This window comes from Schistocerca piceifrons, chromosome 3 (genome assembly GCF_021461385.2).
Source record: "Schistocerca piceifrons isolate TAMUIC-IGC-003096 chromosome 3, iqSchPice1.1, whole genome shotgun sequence".
In the NCBI taxonomy this organism is placed as follows: Eukaryota; Metazoa; Arthropoda; class Insecta; order Orthoptera; family Acrididae; genus Schistocerca; species Schistocerca piceifrons.
In genome coordinates, this window is record NC_060140.1 from 742595118 (window position 1) to 742620264 (window position 25147).

At 38.6% G+C, this 25147-nt stretch overlaps 1 protein-coding gene across 4 annotated transcripts in view; it reads left to right on the plus strand.

The window, feature by feature from the left end:
- Positions 1-25147, plus strand: part of LOC124788153 (leucine-rich repeat flightless-interacting protein 2) — a 231697-nt gene that overhangs the window by 201795 nt on the left and 4755 nt on the right. For 3 of the 4 annotated variants that reach the window (XM_047255304.1, XM_047255305.1, XM_047255302.1), the window contains 2 exons: positions 10935-11014; positions 12796-12900. In XM_047255304.1, coding sequence (XP_047111260.1) covers positions 10935-11014; positions 12796-12900 — 185 coding nt within the window. Of the gene's footprint in view, positions 1-10934; positions 11015-12795; positions 12901-22511; positions 22607-25147 lie in introns of all 4 variants that reach the window. The other variant, XM_047255303.1, reaches the window with a different exon arrangement.

Here is a 25147-nt window from a genome sequence, read left to right on the forward strand (position 1 = left end):
ATAATAATAATAATAATAATAATAAGAAGAAGAAGAAGAAGAAGAAGAAGAAGAAGCTGCCGATCTCTCACTGCTGCGGATGAGTTACTTCTATATCTCAATGAAGAAAAAGGTTTCGAGTGTTTATCACACAATATTTGTGCCTCTTTGTGTGCTATCACTTTCAAAAAACGTTGTTTCAGTATCTCGAATATGAGGGGGTACGGGGGGGGGGGGGGGGGGGATTAATTAAACACTGGAATGACATTGACATGAGCGGAGCTTATGTTGTACTCATTTCTGCCACTAGGCATGTATAGCGCAAGTCATTGCCAGTTCAGTGCCGCCTGTGTTGTCAACCTGGCTTATTTTGTTCATCTGCAGTGATTGTTTTTGCTAGTGCTGTTTTGTTCTTGTTTCATTTATTATGACTGCAAGTTTAAGTGAACAAAGAGCAATTGTGAAATTTTGTTTTCTACTCGGTAAAAATACTGCTGATAGTGTTTTAATGTCGAAAACAGCTTACCAAGATGACACGATGGGAAAAACTCAAGTGTATGAGTGGTTCGCCCATTTTAAAAATAGCGACACGTTGATTGATGACAAACCTCATTCTGGATGTCCATCAACTGCCCAATCGATGAAAATATTGGAAAAATTCGAGAGCTTGTGCTCACAGACCGTTGACAGAGGACTGATCAACTGTGAGAGATTATTGGGGTATCTTGGAGCTTGGGTCAGTGAATTTTATAGGAAGATTTGGGAATGAAAAGGGTTGTTGCCAAGTTTGTTTCTCGTGTTCTGACTGACAATCAAAAGAAACATCGAGTTGAAACCTGTCGTGCTTTGAAACGAAAGCTTGAAACTGATCCAGATTTTCTGTCAAAGGTCATTACTGGTGACGAGTCATGGTGCTATGGTTATGACCCAGAAATAAAGCAACAGTCAAGCCAATGGAAGATGTCATTGTCACACCATTAAAAAAAATGTCATGTCAAATCAAATATCAAAACAATGTTATTTTTCTTTTTTGATGCCAAGGGCATAGTTCATTCAGATTTTGTTCCCCCATGTCAGACCATCAATCAAACCTTTTATTTGGAAATGTTAAAAAGATTGCACAATAGTGTTCATCAAAAAAGACCTGATTTGTGCCAGACAGGAGACTGGTTCTTCCACCATGACAGCGCACCTGCACACACAATCATCTCAATTAAACATTTTTTGGCTAAAAATAGTGTACTTTCACTGCCCCACTCACCTTACTTGCCTGACCTGGTTCTGTGCAACTTTTCCTTATTTTCACTCATGAAAAGAGGCATGAAAGGACACCAATCTGACAACATTGAAAAAGTCAAGGAAAAAATGTGGGAACAGCTGTCAGCCATTTCTGATGATGACTATAAAAAATGTTTCGAACGGTGGAAGCACCAATGTGAGAAATGTATTAGTTGTGATGAAGAGTATAAAAACGGTGACCATCCATCTGGATACGATAATCAGTAACTTTAGAATGGAATAAGATATCATTCTGCTTTGAATTTTAAATGAAATTTCAGTATCTGCCTACATTTCATATACATTGCAATTTACATCATAAAATGAACCATAAACAAAGTTTACACAATGTGTTTTTACCTCTGTATGCACTTCAAAATTTTGTGCAATCTTTTTCTTACTTTGATACTGTGCAGTAACTTTGATGAATAATGAAAAGAAATGTGGTCCTTTACTAAGCAAAGATATATCAGATTGTAAGATGTCCAAAACCAGATTTTTTCAGCTCTTTTTTTTTTTTTTTTTTTTTAAATTGGATGATAAGTGTTTCATAGTGGTCAGAATGCCATCTCTCAGCACAGGTTGCAACATTTGGCAACCAGTATAGCTAAACAAATCCTTGCTCAAAACAGAATTCTGAGAACACGTCTGTAGCAGCGGAAGGGTTACTAGGAAATAGATGCACACACACACACACACACACACACACACACACACAGATCCCAGGTATTTACTATTAGAAAGATTGTATGGCAAAGCATACCCAACATGTTTTGAACTTTTGTCACTGATTTTGAGAATGAATAAGATATCGTGTCATATTGTAAGGTTGAGTATAAATATGTTATGAAATCCTTGGATCTTAAATTGTTGGTCTTGGAGCAGTGGGTTATGCTTTAGGTAATTGTTTTTAAAGTTTGGGGTAATTTTAGGTACAACTAAACACTTTATAATGTGATTGTAAACTCATGAATTCATAGGCACCTCTGTCATAACTGTGTACTTTTATGTTACACTTGGATGTTCAATATACATCATTGAAACTACAAATGTGCATTAGTTCTGCATTTCATGTCTTTTGAATGTTTCATTTTTTTCTGTAAATTCTCCACGATTCTGCAATTTCACAAATACAACTGGATATTGTCAATCCAGGATGTAGACTAGTGAGCAAGTGCTCTAGGAGTATATATGAAAATTCTTTACCAATTCTCTTTGTTTGACAAGCTGAGGCTGTCTTGCTGCCACAAGGCTCACCAGCATTTGACGATCGTAGTTCACATCATGGGTGACCTTTATACATATATAACCACAATGGCTGTTCTGTGCACATTAGTGTGTCGTAGAAGCACATGCCGTTATCGCAGTCAACTTGTTTCAGTTATGTGGCATCAATGTAGTTTATTAAAAATTTTGTGCTTCTGTTGGTTCTGAAGCTGTTTTGCTTTTGTGAAGATGAAGCAATTAGAAACATAGAAACTCGTTTTGGACAGTGCTTCTGAATTTAGTGACTTTTCTGCTGCTGCTGATGCTGCTGCTGCTGCTGATGCTGCTGCTGCTGCTGATGCTGATGCTGCTGCTGATGCTGATGCTGATGCTGATGATGGTGATAGTTCTTCAAAGGTGTATCCAGCATACTATGACTGTATGAATGAAAATAGCATGTTGTTGTTGTGGTCTTCAGTCCTGAGACTGGTTTGATGCAGCTCTCCATGCTACTCTATCCTGTGCAAGCTTTTTCATCTCCCAGTACCTACTGCAACCTACATCCTTCTGAATCTGCTTAGTGTATTCATCTCTTGGTCTCCCTCTACGATTTTTACCCTCCACGCTGCCCTCCAATACTAAATTGGTGATCCCTTGATGCCTCAGAACATGTCCTACCAACCAATCCCTTCTTCTGGTCAAGTTGTGCCACAAACTTCTCTTCTCCCCAATCCTATTCAATACTTCCTCATTAGTTATGTGATCTACCCATCTAATCTTCAGCATTCTTCTGTAGCACCACATTTCGAAAGCTTCTATTCTCTTCTTGTCCAAACTATTTATCGTCCATGTTTCACTTCCATACATGGCTACACTCCATACAAATACTTTCAGAAATGACTTCCTGACACTTAAATCAATACTGGATGTTAACAAATTTCTCTTCTTCAGAAACGCTTTCCTTGCCATTGCCAGCCTACATTTTATATCCTCTCTACTTCGACCATCATCAGTTATTTTGCTCCCCAAATAGCAAAACTCCTTTACTACTTTAAGTGCCTCATTTCCTAATCTAATTCCCTCAGCATCACCCGACTTAATTAGACTACATTCCATTATCCTTGTTTTGCTTTTGTTGATGTTCATCTTATATCCTCCTTTCAAGACACTGTCCATTCCATTCAACTGCTCTTCCAAGTCCTTTGCTGACTCTGACAGAATTACAATGTCATCGGCGAACCTCAAAATTTTTATTTCTTCTCCATGAATTTTAATACCTACTCCGAATTTTTCTTTTGTTTCCTTTACTGCTTGCTAAATATACAGATTGAACAACATCGGGGAGAGGCTACAACCCTGTCTTACTCCCTTCCCAACCACTGCTTCCCTTTCATGTCCCTCGACTCTTATAACTGCCATCTGGTTTCTGTACAAATTGTAAATAGCCTTTCGCTCCCTGTATTTTACCCCTGCCACCTTTAGAATTTGAAAGAGAGTATTCCAGTCAACATTGTCAAAAGCTTTCTCTAAGTCTACAAATGCTAGAAACGTAGGTTTGCCTTTCCTTAATCTTTCTTCTAAGATAAGTCGTAAGGTCAGTATTGCCTCACGTGTTCCAGTGTTTCTACGGAATCCAAACTGATCTTCCCCGAGGTTGGCTTCTACTAGTTTTTCCATTCGTCTGTAAAGAATTCGTGTTAGTATTTTGCAGCATGGAAAGTGCAAAACGTGAAGATGATGTGCCATGAACTGCAGAGAATGTACTAATCATGAAAAATATTAGAAAAGTAAAAGATGGAAACACCATGTGAGTGGACCAGATTTCTAAAATACATGGGGCCTGTGTTCTGCAAAATTACAGAAAAGAAAAATGTGTGAAAAAATAAGATAAAACTGTACTTAAACAAGAATAGCTGTGCAAACATGCTATATTCTGTGAAGCAATGAGCAGGGAATTTTACATTAATTGCATGGTTTTAAAATTTCACTGATGACACAAACAGTGAGTCAAATGATGCACAGAAGAAGACCTGGTCCATTATTATGCACTATCCGGCAAAATTTTCATAGATTTATTTACTAGTCTGGGATACTGCATTGGGAAAAGTCTGTTGAAATTTAGAAAGCAATTCAATTATATGCAGTGCAACAGATTGAAATGTGCAGGGTTTGATATAAAATGTTACAAATTCTATGTAGGGGCCTTCCAGCAAATATCGGTCTCAGCGATAAACGTGTGAACTATTTTTTTGAGAAAGGAAATAAACTGTTTTGACACATATAAAACTCTCCTGACGTATAGACTTCCATAAAATTTTGGGCAACCTGCTTGATGTTGGTAACATGCTGCCGCGATATTTCAGTGCAGAGCGTTGCCATAATACTCTACACAAAATATTGTGACAGCAAGTTACTGACATCAAGCATGTTGCCTGAAATTTTATGGAACTGTTTTTAAATATTCAGAAGAATAACAAGCAACTCAGTGAATGTGGTTGAATCTTTGTGCCCTAATGGTAAGATGTCCCTACTAACATCTTGAAGAAAAAGCTTGACAAGCTTTCTTTGAAATTTGGTCTGTATATCACATTTTGTGCTTCAGCACAAACCAGCTGACACCTTAGGCACAAGGAAATTCAGATGGAAGCAAAGTCAAACACAAAGATGTAAAAAATCCAAAGATATATACTACACTATCATAGCAGTATGTGAAGTATGTGTTTGCAAGATCAAATCACTCCTCTTGTTTCCACTGATGCTGTGCTCTGTGACACGCATAGAAAAATCTTTTTCTGAGTACTGTACTTATTTATGTTGAACGTCTGCGCTGTGTATCACTAATTCACAGACCAGATGAAAACGGATTATCCCAGATTTGTTCGTGAACATTTTGAGTTTGCTACTGCTGTCAGCAAAGGCTACGGGATATATAACAAGCGGACGACCTGCCTTTGGTTGTACATCTTTGTGACTATAAGCAAAAACCTTGGCTCATTTTCCAATACATATGCCACAAACATAGAAGTACACAGCTGAGAATTAGTTAAAAAACGGCGTGCTAATGCAAAAAATGTGGAGAATATCTTCATTTACCACATGAACGGCCACCGACAAACTGTGGCCAAAAAACAAGTGGACCACCCTGTAGCTGAACACGCTGCCAAACATGATATCCCTCATCTCAATGACTGCTTCACAGCCTGTGCCATATGGATCCTTCCCACCAACACCAGCTTTTCTGAATTGCACAGGTGGGAACTTTCCCTGTAATACATCCTACATTCCCGTAACCCTCCTGGCCTCAGCCTTCATTAGTCACTGTCCTCACCCATCCAGCCCCATCCCTGTTCCCATTCCAGCACTGCACAGCCGTCATTTCACCACCACACCCAATCTTTTAATTTCTTTTTATTTCCCTCCTTTCCGCTACTTACCCCCTCCCCCCTCTGCACCTTCTCTCCTGCCCTCCATCTAAACTGCAACACTTCACTGTCTACCACTCCCACCATAATATCCCTCCCCCTCCCCGCCCCAGCCTCCTCCTTACCCCCAGCCAGTCGTCACTCCCATCGTGCACTGGTGTTGCTGCTCGCAGTGTGGTTTCAGCTCTCTGTGACTGCAACGTGTGTGCAAGTTGCATTTGCATATGTGTGTGTGTGTGTGTGTGTGTGTGTGTACTGCTGACAAAGGCCTCAATGGCCGAAAGCTATAATTGTGTGAATATTTTAGTTGTGCCTATTGCGACTCAGCATCTCCTCTATATGGTGAGTAGCAGCTTTCCTTCTCTGGTATTGTTACTGTTTTATTCTTAATATTTTATAATTTTTTGTAAAAAGTGTGCCTTTGCAATTCCCTCCATTTTACCATTTCAAGCTGGCAGTTACAATCAGTTGGTGGTGTTTGTTGAACCAAACCGAAATCTCAAGTCATATGTTCTGATTGCCATTTTCTGTGATTTCGTCTTATAACTTATTAAGAATGCCAGTATTATTCATTTGATAATGTAACAGACTTTCTCCTTCCTCATTCTTTCCAAAATTTAACTTCGCTCTGTTCATCTACTTCTACATCAATGTTCTGCAATCCACCTTACAAGGCATGGTAGAGGGTACCCCATAACACTACTAGTCAATCCCTTTCCTGTTCCACTCGCAAATAGAACAAGGGAAAAACAACTATCTATGTACCTCCGTATGAACCGTAACTTCTCATATCTTATTTTTGGGGTCCTTATGTGCAATGTAGGTTGGAGGCAACATCAAATGCCAGTTCTCTAATTTTTTCTGATACTATTCCTCGAAAAGAACATCTCCTTCCCTCCAGGGATGCCTATTTGAGTTCCTGAAGTATCTCTCTAACACTTGCATGTTGTTCGAACCTACTAGTAACAAATCTAGCAGCCCACCTCTGAATTTCATCTTTGTCTTTCTTTAATCTGATCTGATATGGAACCCAAACACTTGAGCGATTCTCAGAAATGGGTTGCAGTACCATCCATTTATATGTTGTCTCATTTATATACGAACCATAGTTTCCTGGAATTCTCCCAGTAAACCGAAGTCGACCATTCACCTTCCTACCACAATCCTCACATGCTTGTTCCATTTCATATCGCTTTGCAGCTTCACACCCAGGTGTTTAAATGGCGTGACTGTGTCAAGAAGAAACCAACTAATGCTGTTACGAACATTATGGGTTTATTCTTCCTACTCATCCCCATTCACTTAAATTTTTCTACATTTAGCCTAGCTGCTATTCATCACACAAACTAGAAATTTTGTCTAAGTCATTTTGTATCCTCTTACAGTCACTCAACTTAGACACCATATCGTACGCCACAGCATCACCAGCAAACAATTGTAGATTACTACCCTGCCCTGTCCACCATATCATTTATGTATATAGATAATAACAGCAGTCATTTCACACTTCCATGGGGCACTCCTGATATTACTCTTGTATTTGAAGAAAATTAGCTGTCGAGGGCAACATAATGGGTTCTATAACTTAAGAAGTCTTGGAGCCACTTACATATCTGTGAACCTATTCTATATACTCATACCTTCTTTAACAGCCTGCTATGGGATGGGACACTGTGTCAGATGCTTTTGAGAAATTTAGAAATATGGAACCTGCCTTTGCACTTCATCCGTAGCTCGCAGTATTATCATGGGAGGAAAGGGCAAGCTGAGTTTCGCACAACTGATTCTTTCTAAAACCATGCCGATTTGTGGACATAATATTCTCAGTCTCAAGAATTTATTATTTATCGAACTGAGACTATGTTAAAGGATTCTGCAGCAAACTGACATTATGGATATTGGCCTGTAATTTTCAGGGGCCGTTCTTTTCCCCTACTTATACACAGGAGTCACCTGTGCTTTTCCAGTTGCTTTGTTCTTTGTACTGGGTGAGAGAGTCATGATAAATGCTAGCTAAGTAAGGGACCAATGCTGTAGAGTACTCTTTGAAAAACCAGTTGGGAATACTTTTGGACCTCATGGCTTATTTGTTTTCAACTCCTTCAGTTGTTTTTCTGTGCCAGGAATGCTTATTACTATGTCATGCATACGGGAGTCTGTTTGATGGTCAAACGACTGTATGTTTGTATGATTCTCCTGCATGAACAATTTCTTGAATGTAAAATTTCAAACTTCGGCTTTGGCCATGCTATCTTCGACTGCCACACCAGACTTTCAACAAGTGACTGGGTGGAACACTTAGACCCCATTAGTGGTTTTACGTAGGATCAGAATTTTCTCAGATTCTCTGCCGGATTTTTTGCTGAGCTATGATGGTAATTGTAGTTGTATGTTTTACGCATAGATCTTTTCACAGACATACAGCCTGCTAACCTTTGCTTCTCATCATTTGTGTGTTCCCTTTTGAATTGAGAGTGCAACAGCCTCTGATCCCTCAGCGTTTTTCTACTCTTGTTATTAAACTATGGTGGATCTTTTCTGTCCTTAATCAACTTACTAAGCACATAATTTTCTGGACCGTGATTTACAACCTGCTTAAACTTTGCACATAATTCCCGTATGTCCATCTTAATGGAAGTAAGTGATGTCAGTTCACTATCTGATGAGATACTAACAATGCTTGTCTGCTCTTTCTAGCTGAACACTTTCCTAGCCTTCCTGACTGATTTATTATTTTAGCTACAGGGTGTAAGATGTTTCCATTGTGTGTGGGCTGCCGAACTAGCTGCTCAAGACAAGTTTTCAAAAAACTTGTTCAGAATTACTTTACACGAGTGTCTGCCTATACCCCCTGTTACGAATCTATAGATATCTCAGTCTGTACTTGGAAGGTTAAAATTGCCTCGAGTTAGTAATGGACGAATTGGGTGTTTATTGACCATAGACATTCTTTGAATGACTCTAGAACTGTCACAGCAGAATTGGGTGGCTGGTAAAAACATCCAACAATGAAGAAGAAGGACAAGAAGAAGAATCTTCGCTTAAAATTTCCAGCCTAATAGGCAGTGATCGATGCATAAAACTCTCCCCTGGCGTTTCGTCTCCGACTGCAGGAGACATCCTCCAAGGTAAAGCAGCGAACTGCAAGGAGAACTCAAGGGAGCGCTGATTATATAGGCAGTACAGAGGGCACCACTGTCCATCATATGGCATCGGCTATGAGACTGTCTCTGGTAATGCCAACATTCTCGATTGAAAGTAATCGATCGTCATGCTTCCAGTGCAACGCTGAATCCAATTTTATCCAATTTAACACCTTTGTCTTTCCTGTTAAAATTATTACGGTGTCAATCTTGATAGCCTCTCTATACACATGTGCATAATAATTTGAGGTTTTAGATATGACTCTTGTCTCAAGTAATTTTATTTCAGGATTACCTTCCTGATAAAGGTGTTCTGCTATGGCCAATTTATCTGTGTGACACAGGCGGCAATTCCTCTTATGTTCAACAAGACGGGTGTTCACACTTCTCTTTGTGGTGCTGATATGAACCTGTTCACAACCACAAGGAATTTTATATACCCCTGGTGCAGCCAAAGGGTGTCATGCATCTTTTGCCAATCTTAAATTTTCTTTTAGTTTCCTGGTGGGTCTGAAAATAGTGTCCACCCCATACTTGCTTAACGATTTCCCAATGCGATCTGTGACCTAACTACTGAATGGAAGAAAAAGCTTGCCCTTGGGCGACTTGTTGTTCGTTGTTGCTTCTGATTCTCTGCTTAGAGCAAAGTGCTCAATCTATATCCTTGCTAGAATAGCCATTCTTCACAAAAGTGAAGTTGACTACACTCAACTTTCATGAAGAATGGCTATTCTAGCAAAGATATAGATAGAGCACTTTGCTCTAAGCAGAGAATCAGAAGAAAGGACAAACAACAGTTCCATTCATTATTAAGGTCACAGATCGCATTGGGAAAGTGTTAAGCAAGTATGGGGGGGAAACTATTTTCAGACCCACCAGGAAAATAAAAGAATATTTAAGATTGGCAAAAGATGCACAAAACCCTTTGGCTACACTGGGGGTATATGAAACTCCTTGTAGTTGTGAACAGGTTTATATCGGTACCACAAAGAGAAGTGTGAACACTTATCTTGTTGATCATAAGAGGAATTGCCACCTGGGTCACACGGATAAATTGGCCTTAGCAGAACATGTTTACCAGGAAGGTAACCACGAAATAAAATTCAACGAGATGAGCGTCACATCTAAAAGCTCGCATTATTATGCACGTGTGTTTAGAGAGGCTATCAAGATTGATAAACATCGTAATAATTTTAACAGTAAAGACGAAAGTGTTAAACTGTATGAAATTGGATGTTGGCGTTGCACTGGAAGCGTAACGATCAATTACTTTCAGTTGACAATTTTGGCATTACCACAGACAGTCTCATAGCTGGCGCCATGTGATGGATAGTGGCGCCCTCTGTACTGCCTATACAATCAGCACTTCCTCGAGTTCTCTTCGCAGTTCGCTGCTTTACCTCAGAGGATGTCTCCTGCAGTCGGAGGTGAAATGTCAGGGGAGAGTTTTATGCATCGACCATGGCCTATCAGCCCAGAAGTTTTAAGTGAAGACAATACCGGCCGTGAAACCCTGCATTGTATGATCAAGAAGAAGAATGCTAATTTTTGTCACGCCGATGAGTTGTACGTTGGAAGTTCTCGGCCATACCTTCAGTTTTTTATGACTTTGTTATTGCATTAGAGATACAACAGAAACCCTTGGAGCTTCGAAAGCTTTGATGAAAACGAGGAAATGGTTAAAAGCCTTCCTCCTGAGGACTTGATCTGCTGTGTGATTTTGCTCCTAAAACAATATATACATTTCTTTCAAACTGGAGAAGGCCTATCATGTATACGTTTTTGCCAGGAGGACAGACTATAACATATAAACACAAAATGAGGTATGCGTTGCATATGTTTTTATGTGAAAACAATCTTAAAGTTGTTTAGTACACATTAAACAGCTAGCATGTGTTCTTTGCAGGAGAAGCAAATAAACAGCTGGGAGACTACAAGTTCAAGCTGCAAAAGGCTGAGCAAGATGTGTCAACACTGCAGGCAAATGTGAGTAGATAGCTGTTGATAAATGTTGTTCTGATACATATTCATACAACATGTATGGTAAAAGTATCTGCCCACAGTTATTGCTTACAAGGTGTGAAGTGTGCAGAGTAACATTCATACTCAGCATAGCAGCACCATGCTCTGCATGATTTTATTTAATTCACTATGCATTTCGAAATTTAAATCATCATCATCACCACCCCACTATGCCTAAGGTATATTTTAAATATTTAATTTTAATGGCAAGAACTGTCACTTCATTGCAACAGCTTGCAAGGTGCCCTTGAGGTTAGGTTGCATCTTTCATGTGCAAGAGTGAAAGTATGTGTGCTATATTCTGACATGGAAAATTACATATGTTTTGCATAGCCCACCTCCCATGCAGCTGCAAGAGACAGTGAGTTGTTGTATTTATCGTTTTCACTTAAGCCAGTGCCCTTCCTGCATATCTGTGTAGCTTATAAAATCCTCAGATTCAGATGTAACCATAAAAATGAATGAGGGAGGCCATGAAGGGTTGAGGGACAGTAGCCGGAAGTCAGATTTTTGAAGTTAAAAGGAAAACAGTTCATAGGGAAGAGGGGAGACGTAAAGGGAGGGGGGAGAGAGAGAGAGAGAGAGAGAGAGAGAGAGAGAGAAGACTTACAATCTGAACAGGCCTTGAAGGTCCAATGCCTACCGATTGGCCGCTGTGTCATCCTCATCCCTGAGGCACCACCGGATGCAGATACGGAGGGCCATATGGTCAGCACACTGCTCTCCCACTCGTTGTTAGTTTTTGTGGCTGATATCACTACTTCTCAATCAATTAGCTCCTCAGTTGGCCTCACATGGGCTGAGTGCACCCTGCTTGCCAATTGCACTCAGCAGAAAAGGAAGTTTAGATGGCGGAGAGTCCATAGGCATCACCGGAAATGGATACGGAGGGACATGTGGTCAGCACACCACTCTCCCAGTCGTTGTTAGTTTTTGTGACCAGTGTCACTACTTCTCAATCAGGTAGCTCCTCAATTGGACTCATAAGGGCTCAGTGCACCCTGCCTGTCAATAGCACTCAGCAGAAAAAGGAAGTTTAGGTGGAGCAGAGGGGAAGCCTTTGCAAACCAAGATTAAAGAGACAAGGAAGGTGTGGCGAAAGATTGAGATTTTATTGGACCAATAGCTGAGGTTCAACTTCTAGGGCACTAATAATGGACCATTGGCTATCAGTGAGTTGAAGGATATGCTGAATTAAGGTACAGATGGGAGAGAAAAATGGAAATTGGTAAAAGATTGGTGAAAAGGGGTAGACTAAGCAAAAAAAAAGTAACTGTAATGTTAAATTCCTAATCATATTGGTCCTTGACTAACATTGTGTGTACAGTGGAATCGTGGACATGTATGTCACTTCTTGTTTCTAGATTAATATTTATATACACACATTTAATATTCAATAATTGTGCTCTTCCTAACGAAGTCCCTCTTCAAAATGAGTGGAACTGAATTCAGTTTTATACTTCAGAAGGCTGTAATTAAGGCTATAAAAGTTATTAGTAATTTACTGCTTCATTTAAATTAAGGTGCTGTGCATTACTATGACTATTTTTAATACTTAGAGGAATGAAGTAGGAAATTTGGAAGTGTGTCACAGTTCTGTAATTTTCTTCTGGCTTGTGTGGTGGTGTTGATGGGGAAATTTTTGGAATTTTAATTTGACTTGCTTACCGCTGGTAATAACAGCCAATGTAATGTGGAGCAGAGAAAATAAAAATTACTTAAAAATGGATTAAATATGTGTTTAGGTGGCGCGACTGGAAAGCCAAGTTATTCGTTACAAAGCAGCATCGGAATCTGCTGAGAAAGTTGAAGATGAGCTGAAAGTGGAAAAGCGGAAATTGCAGAGAGAGGTAAATAAACTTTACACTGCTTTTTGTGATTTTCATTCTAGTAATAAGTATACATTTTTCTTGTACAGCTGTTTCCTTGAAAATAATGCACATACGAGGTCTACTAGAAAAGTATCCAACCTTTGGCTGGTGAGAAAAAAAAGAACTGGCTTACCTGGGGCATTAGACACCTGATCACCCTGAAAATAGTTCACATGGGACTCCACACACTTCTCCCGGCAGTGCTACCATTGTTTTAAGCATGGCGAAAGAGCCTCTTTCGGAGTGGAGTTTAGTTCGGCTGTCAGTGCTGCCATAATGTCTTCTCTTGTCTGAAATGATGTTCCTTTCAATGGCCTCTTGAGTTTGGGGAACATCCAGAAGTTGCAGGGGTCGACATCAACAGAGAAAGGAGCCTGTTGAAGCACAGGAATCTGGTTTTTTGCTAAAAGAGTCTGAATCAAGTGCGAGGAATGTGCTGGAGCATTGTTGTGATAGAGGTGCCAATTTTCTGTTTACCGCAAGTCCGGTCTCATGCTGCACAGTATCACGTTGGCGATGGAAGATGTCCCTGTAGTATTCTTTGGTGATAGTTCGACACTGAGGTATATGATGTGTTGGCAGAAGAGCCAACACCGTGTAGCTAGAGGAGGCCGAAATGCACGCGTTTAAGCTCACGCAAACTGGCGTGAGGTCTGGAACAGGACAATGTAATTAATATAGCCAGTAAGGTACGTTGCTGCTGGAATACTTAACTTTAATCCATAATTGGAGAACATCGCTCTTGATGATACATAATTACACTCTCAATATAAACTGATAATGGCGCCTTGCTAGGTCGTAGCAAATGACGTAGCTGAAGGCTATGCTAACTATCGTCTCGGCAAATGAGAGCGTATTTGTCAGTGTAGCATCGCTAGCAAAGTCGTCTGTACAACTGGGGCGAGTGCTAGGAAATCTCTCTAGACCTGCCGTGTGGCGGCGCTCGGTCTGCAATCACTGAGAGTGGCGACACGCGGGTCCGACGTATACTAACGGACCGCGGCCGATTTAAAAGCTACCACCTAGCAAGTGTGGTGTCTGGCGGTGACACCACAGTATATGCTAGTGGTGTATCACACCATGGGAGTCAAAGAAAGCAGTCAGTGTAACTTTAACATCGCTGCGTAGTTGGCAGGCCTTCTTTGGTCTTGGTGGTGAGGAATGCTTCTACAGTAGCAACTGGGATTTGGTTTCGGGGTCATACCTGTACACCCAGGACTCTTCACCAGTGATTATAGTGTTCACAAAGTTGGGGTCGCTGTGGAATCAAGCGTGCCCTGTGAGACTTAAACACGAAGTTGCTTTTGCTCCACTGTCATAAGCTTGGGCACGATTTTCGCTGACACTCTCTGAATGGCCAAATCATTGGTCACAGAAAAAATGCGGATGCCCACCTCTTCCACAATTCCTCTGATGGACACATGATGGTCCCGCATCGCTGCAGTGTTCCTTTGGCAACGACTTGGTCATATCAGCGTGTTGATGGCTGACTAAAGCATGGCTCACTCTCCACCGAAGTGCAGCTGTCTTTAAAGCAATTGTACCATTCCTTAATTTGTATGATGCCCATAGCATTGTTGCTAAAAGCCTTCTGAATCTTCTGAATGGTTTTCATGTGGCTGTCACCTAGTTTCTGGCAAAATTTGATGCAGTAGCACTGCTCGAGTTGTTTGGCATTTCCTGTGCAAGGAAAAACTGACACGACCACTACACAGTACCTCACTCATCTGCTGCTTGCCAGCAACTGACGTTATCGACATGTGGGAAAAAATTCTTACACACGCATGAAGGTTCAAGGTCAGCTCATGCAAGTGTGCTAGATTCAAATCCATCAGCTGACACACACACACACAAAAAAAAAAAAAAAAGTGTGTGAGGGGGTCAGATACTTTTCTAACAGACCTCATGCACGAACAAACATATAATCACATGTTATTTCTTAATACATTTGTATGCTTTATGCTAATGAAAACATTGACATGATTGAAGGACGTTGTAATGGTTTCATCTCAATAATTGCTTGCATGTATTTACTTAATTTTCTTTCACAGAAATGGCTAATTTCGATGTTACAGGTCATTGTCAGCTGCAGTAGGTGCCAACATGCTGTAGTATTCAACAGCGGACATGGTAGTTCTGTCAAGTAGTCATATATGTTACGACATGTTGGCACCTACAGCACTTGCGAGTGGTCTGTAAGGCCGAAATTAGCCAATCTTGCAAAACCAAATGAAGTAAATACATGCAAGCAACAGCCGAGGTGGAGCCATTACAGTTACATTCAAAATATATACAGATGTGATACCCCACATGAAGGAAATTGTTAAATGAAATGGTTGTTCAGAGGGGACTGAAATTGGAAAGCTTTCTCTCATGGACTTATTTATTTGACTGTAGCCTGGAAAGACTATGAAAGGTAGACACATTAGGTTAGCCTCCTTTATGTAACTTACCATTGCATATATTAACGGTTTAATTGCTCTGTGGGCCGTAAGAGTCTTAATATATTACAGTATTATTTTATGTTGTAGACTTGTTCAGATGGTTAAAATATTCACAGTATCTTAACTGATTCCCTTCAGACAAACTCACATCATTTTAACAGGAATGCTCAATGGAGAACACTTTCTGACATACAGTTTATCTTAACACAGGCAAGCAAGAGCAAAGATAAACTTGACAGAACACTCTCTCTTTCTCTCTCTCTCTCTCGCTCTCTGACACACACACACACACACACACACACACACACACACACACACACACACACACACACGCAGGTAGTTTTCTTGTTCAAAACAATTGCTTTTTGTCAAGTTGTTTGTACAGTAAGTTGACAGATTTTCCACTTTTATTTCTTATGCTCCACCACTGGATAGGGTATGATGATATCTTCAGTTTTGCTTTACTATTGCAATAACATTCTGTGTTTGGACCTGAATGTTTATTCCTTCTGTTAGCACTTCTTTATTTTCACCCCATAAATAACAAGATATTGTGGTTGAGCTTGTCTAGTTTGTCAAGTATGAATAAATGAATGTGCAGGTAGAAATAAGCTTGAATAAACTTTTAAAATGTAATATTATCTATTTCGGATACGAGGTAATGGTTGGTCTGTTTATACAGTATTGATTTTTAGCATTCAACTGAAGTTTTTGTCCTACTACACACAACTCAACAATGTGTTTTGGAAGATAATGCTCTTATCATCAGGCTTTAAAACTTAGCTCATGAGGTTAAAATGCTACATTCATAAAATCGTGTCACATCCTGCTGACCTGTTGTGGGCTCCAGGAGTGTCAAGCTGATGCTTATGCAGAATTCCAGGGGTTGTGAAATGATATGTCCATGATATCACTGTGTAAGCACAGCTATTAGCTCAGTCATAGTGCTCTTCTAATGATTGCATACGTTTTCCTCATTTCCTAAGTCTACGACCATTGGCTTCTAGCTAATCAGTGAAAGAGGCTTGCGTATTTATAATTATGTATGTGTCTTAAAATAATTTTAAAAGGTGTTAAGAAATCTCGTTCAATTGCCATTACCTTGTGCATTCACAGTATTGCCATTTTTCTTTCCATAGATAGCGCTCTCCAATTCTTCCAGTGAGTAGAGTTTCTTCCATTTCTTTTCTGTGTGCAAGATTTCAAAGTCTTCTTCTATTCACTTAAGGGGATGGCCTGTTTCACATAAATGATTTGCGTCAGTTAATTTGTCATGGTTACCCACTCTGAATGCATCTTTTTGTTCCTTGTGTCTGAACGAAAGTGTTCTTCCTGTCTGTCCAATATATTTTGTATCACAGGATATGCACTGAATTTTATGAACTCTTGACCTTTCAGACTTATTTATCTTTCTACCAATGTTTCTGCATATCATGTATACAAAACAGGCCGTTCCCTTAAGGGAATAGAAGACAACTTACAAGTCTTGCATATAGAAAAGAAAGTAAGGAAGCTCGACTTTCTGGAAGAAATATGAAAATGTTCTGAATGCGCAAGATAATGACAATGGAGTGAGACTCTTTAATGCCTTTGTAGAATTATTTTAACGCAGATACATAATTATGAATTTGCAATACCTTTTCAACAAAATAGCTAGAAGCTGACAATTGTAGATTTAGGAAATGAGGAGAATGTAGCCGGCGGCATTATGGTCGAACCAGTAGCTGCGCTTATGCAGTAATGCTGCGGACAACTCAGTTCACAACCACCCTCGGAGTTGTACATAAGTAGGAACCGGAAAAATTCACATTGTGCAATAAATGCGAAATAGATGCAAATTATGCATCAAAAATGCAGAAACGTGAAATTATTTAATAGACACTATTTCATAGCGAATTGTATCCATATGAAAATTTTATCAGAGATAGTTTGAAATAGATTTATTTTCTGCATTTTGAAAAAAGTGAAGTGACTTATTGTGGTCTATCTACAATAGCAAAAGAGATCTGCAATTCCTGTAACAATGCGTCAGTTCTGCTGTAGGCTGCTGCCCTGCTACAGGGATATGGGGCTTATTTCCCTGCACCTCTCCTCTCCCATCTGGCACTCAAAATTCTAGTTTGTGTACACTTGCTGCTATATGACACTATAGCCAATAATGGCCGCACTCTGCATTATAGCGATTGGAAAATGAAATCTGTAACTTCTTTGGACTGCGGCAAAATCCTTCCCCTAACATAAATATAGAACTACTATATGTTCAGTTCTACTTCTATGCTAAATACCTGGTCAGTTCAATTTGTAGCATTGGTCACACAGCTAAGAATGCCCACAAAAGGGGCAGGCAAAGGCAATTAATGTCCAGAAACAGCTTAATTCGGCAATGCATTAAGTTCACGGGTGGGAAAATGCTGCTGCTCTTCAACAGGACAATCATTCCTGAAAGCTTAAATACTGCTAAACCAAGAATACAAAGTCCATTTCAGAACAAAAAGGTGTTAAAGTTTATGCAGGAGCAAACAATCCAGTGAAAAGTTCCCAATCTGAACTTTTTTAACAGTCAATTTCAAAGAACTATGGCTTTGTTCATCTTCACTCATGTAGCATGATAATCTTTTATATTAGTGCATGTAATCATCAAAAAACGCAAAACATAGATGCGAATTTTGTCACAAATAGATGCTTATTTTGAAACTTCCTCGCAGATTAAAACTGTGTGCCGGACCGAGACTCGAACTCAGGACCTTTGCCTTTCGCGGGCAAGTGCTCTACCAACTGAGCTACCCAAGCACGACTCACGCGTGAGTCGTGCTTGGGTAGCTCAGTTGGTAGAGCACTTGCCCGCGAAAGGCAAAGGTCCTGAGTTCGAGTCTCGGTCTGGCACACAGTTTTAATCTGCCAGGAAGTTTCATATCAGCGCACACTCTGCTGCAGAGTGAAAATCTCATTCTGGAAACATCCCCCAGGCTGTGGCTAAGCCATGTCTCCGCAATATCCTTTCTTTCAGGAGTGTTAGTTCTGCAGGTTTGCAGGAGAGCTTCTGTAAAGTTTGGAAGGTAGGAGACGAGGTACTGGCAGAAGTGAAGCTGCGAGGACGGGGCGTGAGTCATGCTTGGGTAGCTCAATTGGTGGAGCACTTGCCTGTGAAAGGCGAAGGTCCCGATTTCGAGTCTCGGTCCGGCACACAGTTTTAATCTGCCAGGAAGTTTTGTATCAGCACACACTCCGCTGCAGAGTGAAAATCTCATTCTGGAGATGCATATTTTGCCAAAAACAGATGCTACATTTTCCTTGTCCCTATGCATAAGCGTCAACTCTGGGTCCCACAGCAGATGAGCTGGATGTGACCTGGTGCAGTGTCCAGTGTGGGGCGGAACGGACACAGACAGAAGTTTCAATTTTAGTGTAAGGTGAGGATCCATAGTCCAGTATGTTTTTATTAAATTTTATTTTATGATTTCTGCAATTAAGGTGGTAGACTTTTCAGCATTTTAACCTCGTGAGGTAAATTTTACATCATGATGAGAGCATTGTCTCTCGAAATGCGTTGTTAAGTCATGAGCAGGACAAAAAGTTTAATGGTACCAATTATTACTCTAATAACTTTTAAAATCTTGTAGCACTTCTTTATATAGATTTATCTTGGTAATAGATTCTTACAAAGATTAAGTTCAGTTATATGAGTGTTTCAGTAATTCACTTAGTACTTGTGACAGAGATCTTTTTTGTTTACTACATCCGTGGGTTCTAGCCTCTTTTGAATTATCATTGTTGTAGAACTCATTGAATATTTAAAGTGAATTAATAAACGTAGAATATTATGTGCTTGTCTGCTACTGCTGTTTAAAAACATATGAACATGGTCATAATAACAGCTTCACACAAATCTTTAAATAATATGGAAAAAGCACATGTATGAATAAAAAGAAAGCTTTTCAGTGAATAATAACCACCTCCATGGATGAAATTTTTGTCAGTAAAGTGTTTTTTCTCAGCAAACATTAACTTACATCCCTTTGCATGTGGAGTATTGAGACTAATTAACTTTGATGTATAAGTTCAAGCTAGAAAAACTGTCAAACAAAAGAAAAATAGTGGCTTTTGTGATTTGTTGGTTAACTTCTCTGTGGTCATTCATTCCATGGTGACCGCAAACATCCTTATGAACTGACCATCCTTCTGACTATTACGGTTGCAATCGGCCCATCAGGAGGATGTACTGTGATTTTGTCTTATTATGACATACATCACAAAACAGAGTAACACTCACATGCTTTACACTCTTAAAATTTCTACTATGAAATGTATACACCACATCATTCAGGTCTTTGGTAAATAATTATGTGCAGCTGTCTAAGTCACTCATGATTAAGAGAGTGGATTTAGTTTTGGCATTCACACAGTGCATTTCACAACACTATCTTTGCACTTGGTTAGTTGTGGTTTAATGTATGCAGCCTCAGGAATTAGATAGCACAGTTGGTTACTGAGTTCTTTTGATATTCTTGGTATAACAGTGCTTATTAAACCTACTACTCTGCTAAATTAAGTGCAAAACTGCACTCATGTCAATTCTGCAAGAACTGATTCTGGAAGAATCAATTTTCTTTCTATTTGTTGTTTATGTAGCCTGTAATGAACTATACCCCTTTAACAAAAGTACTTGATACAAAGTTTTAAATTTTGTTAGCATTTAAATTGGCCAAGTGATCTGTAAACTTAACCATTCCCTTTACAATCCTGCAAGAGCACAAAATCCAGTTGGGATAGTTCATCTACTTCCCCCTCATTTTTTGGGGGCACTGCAGTGAACTCATAAAAGGCATTTTAATTACAGCTTGTACCATAAACCTATAAGTTTTAACAATATTCCTTGAAAAATCAGGTGCTTCAACTTAGCAATTAATGTCAATTTCATATCACATCATGTTCAATATTTTCACACGCCTTACTCAAAACTGGAATTTTTGACACTCAGTTGTTTGTTTTTGTTTTGTTTTGCTTTAGGGTTCAAAAACAACTGGGGTCATACGTGCCCAAGTCAAAACTATAGAACACGAAAACATTTGGCAATCGTGCTTTACTAGTGAGGAATTGGTTTGATCTCTCTCTAACCTGGTAGTGTCAGATTTAACTACTTTTCTGTTTGTAATACTGTTATCATCAAATATAAGTTTAGTTGAAAGAAGTATCACATTGACTTAATTTTAGGGTTCTGAAAATACCTTATTGTTCAGTTGTAGTCTCACATGAAATTTATTATCTGGGACTTGGCTGGGTTCTTCATCTTTTCGTGTGGCTTGAGCATGTTTACAGCACCGTCTTTGTCATTCTTTTAATCCTCACAGTGCCAGTATATTGTTCGTAATTATTACAGTAATAATGCTTTTACTCACTGAAGTAGTGGTGATATGTGATTCTTTGGTTTTCATCATCTGTTTGTATTTCAGGTAGGAGGCGGTTTTTTATGATTTAAGTGGTGGTGTTACGTATGAATACATCTGCATTATCAGTTTTTTATAGAACTTGATAGTCATGAGTCACAAAATAGACTTTTTATAAAGAAAAGTATGATATTTACAGTAGAACGGAATTCCTGTTGCCCTGTGTTTATTAAAGTATGATTAAAAAACGTGTAACAGATAAATTTTCTGTGTAAATGCTGGATGGTGTCAGTCTTCAATATAAAATGCACAGAGTTTGTCAAGTTATTTTAATTTAGAATCACACGAATGACTGATTTGTTATACACATTGTTTTATAGAACATAGAGAACCTAACTGTATAGGACCAGTATTAGCTTTGGCACAAGTGAGAGGAATATTCTTCCTTTAAAATTAATTCGTGCATTAGGTGGAATATTTATTGACAAATTCAGAAAGGAATGGTTTGGTTACAATGGATTATGTAGATGCTACAATTATATAAGATATAATTGAAAACTCTGGTCTCAAGTTCTTGAATAACATGCTAACTTCTGGTTGTTATTGGAACCTCTAGTTAGTGATGTGTTGTTAGCAAAGTCATTTTATTACCTTTTTTGTGCATAAATGATGTTACTGCATATGATGCAACATCACCTTTCTTTGAGTTTGCTGAAAGAGCGTAGCAGTTGGGAAACTGTATAAATTGTTGTCACTTTGTAGAATCTTCAGTAAGAATGACAGAAAAAGTCCCTTACAAACAGTGAGTTTACATTAGCAACAGTTTGTGTTTACTCTCTGCAGATGTTTCTTTAGAAAATTCCAGGGTTGTTGATGTATCTTAATCATTACAGTATAGTAGTCCATGAAAAATCCAGCTACTCAGAAGTATTGGTGGCTGTTTGTACACACAGAAACATTGGGGGGAAAGACATTTGCTGAAATATGGTAAACAATAGCAACAGCATGTACGTAAGGTGTTTTGCTATATACTGTTATGTCAGGCATATTTGCTAGCTCGTGTGTAATGAGCAGGCTGGAAGTGTGTAGTTGTGAAGATGCTACATTACTCAAAAGTAAGTAGTATGTGACACAAGATAATTGTTGGTTGATTTGAGGCACTGTTACGCAAGATATGTGGTTGGACTGTTAGCTCATCAGTTAAGTGGTAACTTATATGGAAAGAATTGTTCCAGGGAAGAGAATAGAGTGAGTTATCAAGGAGGTACTGAGAGAGCACTGATGTAATGAAGCTGAGGCAATGAAAGTGTTACCAGGGAGTGGTTGATGAGTAAAGTGCTTAATCTGTACGTGAGGAATGTTGACACTTTATGTAGTCTTTAGTCACATATGGAGATTGTCATAAATTCATTGGCTGATATCCGTGTGGCAGTAGGATTTTACATTTTATATCAGTTCTCTATGAGAAATGGAAGTATAGTGTTTGCAATTTCCTTTTGTGCCGAAAACATTCATACACGCAAATGATGAATTGTTATATATATTGCATTTGTTAATCCAGATTTCTGAATGACTTGAGAATTAAGCATCAAGACCTGGTGGTACTGCCTGCTTGTTTCAGCTGGTTTTATGTAGATGAAATATTAGTTACACATATGTTATTTTACATTTGTTCTTGCTAGTGTGCTGTAATAGGAGGAAACTGGCCATGGATTTTTTTTGTTTTGGTGACACTTGAAGTTTTTACCACATTTTCTGTCAGGTTCATCAGTTGACCCAGCGCTTGATGGAGACAGAAGAAGTGAATAAAGCCTTGACCAGTGAGATTGACCAATTAAAGACTACTCTCAGATAACGGTACATGCCTGCTACATTTGCAGCATGGTTTTTTTTAATTCAAGTTCCATGGTGGACCATATGGTTTTCTTTATGTAGTTAGTTTATTTTATGTTGAAAATTTAATCAGAGCTAACTGGTTGAACCACCTCACTCCTGCTGACCTTCACCATTCACTTGCAAACAAGTTTATAGTTACTCCTTGATAAAGTGCAGCTCAGGACCAAATAAATCAAAAAGGAGTCAATAAATGACTTTTCCTTGTGTATTTAAAAACCAGTTACACAATACTGACAGATGAGCCAAAGAGACTGAATTGTTATTCAGATTTAGTGACTAGATTTTAAGGATTCTTCAGACTTGGTTGAATGGAAAATAACTATTTACCTCACCAATTAATTTTCCAAGAATCGCCAACCTGTGGTGTCATTTATTTTATAGTGGTCACAGATCGGTAGTCATTAGTGGTTTTGTAAACATAAACAAACTAATCGAGACTTACAGTGTTCATTTTATTGCTTTGTTGTACAAATCCCCAGTTTTACTTAATATTTTTGTGCCTTTTTAACCATGTCAAGTCTGCTAGTAGGAATAGTTGACATTCGTTATTGATTACTAAAATGTATTCTATAACATTGAGATGACTCACTCAGACAAGTGAACAAATAGTAGATGAATTGTGTAGAGCTGTGCAATAGCATTTTTCTCCTCTCAGTGCAATGAAGCTATGTTACAAGGTGTTGTAATGTTCAATATTTAGTGTAAAACTTCAATTGAAAATATGTTAAGTAGTGATGGTTCCAATTTATGGTTCATTTAATTGTAAAATTGTGTTAATATTTTATCTGAAAGCTTGTATGTTAAAAATATGTTGTTCTTTAGGAAGACCATTCTTCATTAAAAACTCGGATTTTTTGTTTGTTTTTCCAGAACAAGATGTTTTAATATTCTTGAAAAAGGAAGTAGCAAGATAAACCTCCCAGTGCTTCCATTATTGAAATATTTTTCTTCATTTTCAGTCATTAACCATTTTCCATTGAAGGTCTGATATCAATTCCTTCTGGCATGTGATTCGCATTTTACTGTGTATTTGTCGCAGTTTCCTGTATGTGTCATTTACTATATTAATTATTTCTTTGTTTCTTGTATGTCAATGGTTTTATAATTCACTGATTGTTAATGCAGGGTAAATCAAGCTAAACCAAATCCAGTGGGCACAGGCAAGAACCTATTCACATACATTTCTGGTTTCCATGAATGCAGGTCAGAATATTGAACATCATATTGCAGCACATGACGACCTTATAAGTCACATTCTCTGTGGCTTCCAGTACCTTATAGTGTTATACTTTGCAATGTTGTTGTGTATATTCTTTTTCATTATGTCACTGCTGAGTGGACTGGAACTTGATTAGATCAGGGGAGTGTTAGGCTAAAGCACTTCTGAGTGTCTTCTTTCAATTGTGAAAACAGGTCATCTTGTTTTCAAGGATACACACTCTGTTATACAATTTTGGTGGAAATAAGTTTAACATCATTTGTATTTCGTTAACTGATGTAAGAAGGACTTCAGTGTGTCCACAATGTTACCATGATCAGATTAATCCCCCCCCCCCCCCCCCCCCTGAACATAACTCCTTACACGGAAATCCCTGGTCTGGGATTCACAAAGAAATTTAGCTTTCAATTCTTTTACTCTTCTGCATATACCTTTGGAGTCAGTTGTTTGTAGTGGCATGATTGTTACTAAAATAATATTGGTCTTCAATCCTTGAAATCTTAGAGCTTTAAAGAATTTTGTTCAATTTTTTTGTGCCTAAGGGACTGAAGGTATTAGTCAGTCTTTCTTATGTTTCCTTTTTCCTATTTCTTGTTAGTCAGGAAAGAATGAACATTTGAATGTACTTGCTGCATTAAAGTGCCTTTCTGGTTCAGTAGATAACATTGACTAGTTGTTTGTAACTTCAGACCCCTCCGGCTTTCAGGTAATAAATATCTAGTCAGCTGTTACAATATTTCCAGCTGCATACATTGCTTGTGAAAATAATCCATCTTTGTAAATAACTACATAAGATTTTCATATGTGAATGAATCTTGACTACCTAATGTAAATGCTTAATTATCTTTAAAGTTCTTTCTTTTCCTCCTTTAATTGTTAATGTCCATCTTCCTGATTGACGTCTACACACAATACGTTTTAGCAGTTGTCAGTGTATTTTTGTTTGTCAGTCCAATTTTACGTTAAAATAACTGAATGAATCTGTTGTTAGTAATGTAAGGGAATCTGGGGCAGAGAGAGAGTTTTAAAAAAGGTCTACATAACATTATTTGAACTGAGATATTATGCGTGAATGCCAAATGACAGTCATTTGTTTGTGTAACTTAACATCTCATGTTGTGATTATTTGCAAAATTAGGTTTTTTATATTTTTTCTGAAGTTGTAGTGCAAATAAGTGGTGTGACAATGGTGCAGCATGAAACTCAGAAAATTAGGTTTCATTACTAATATTCAGATTTTTGTGCTTGTTACTAATACTCACATTTTTGTGTTTGTGAAACTT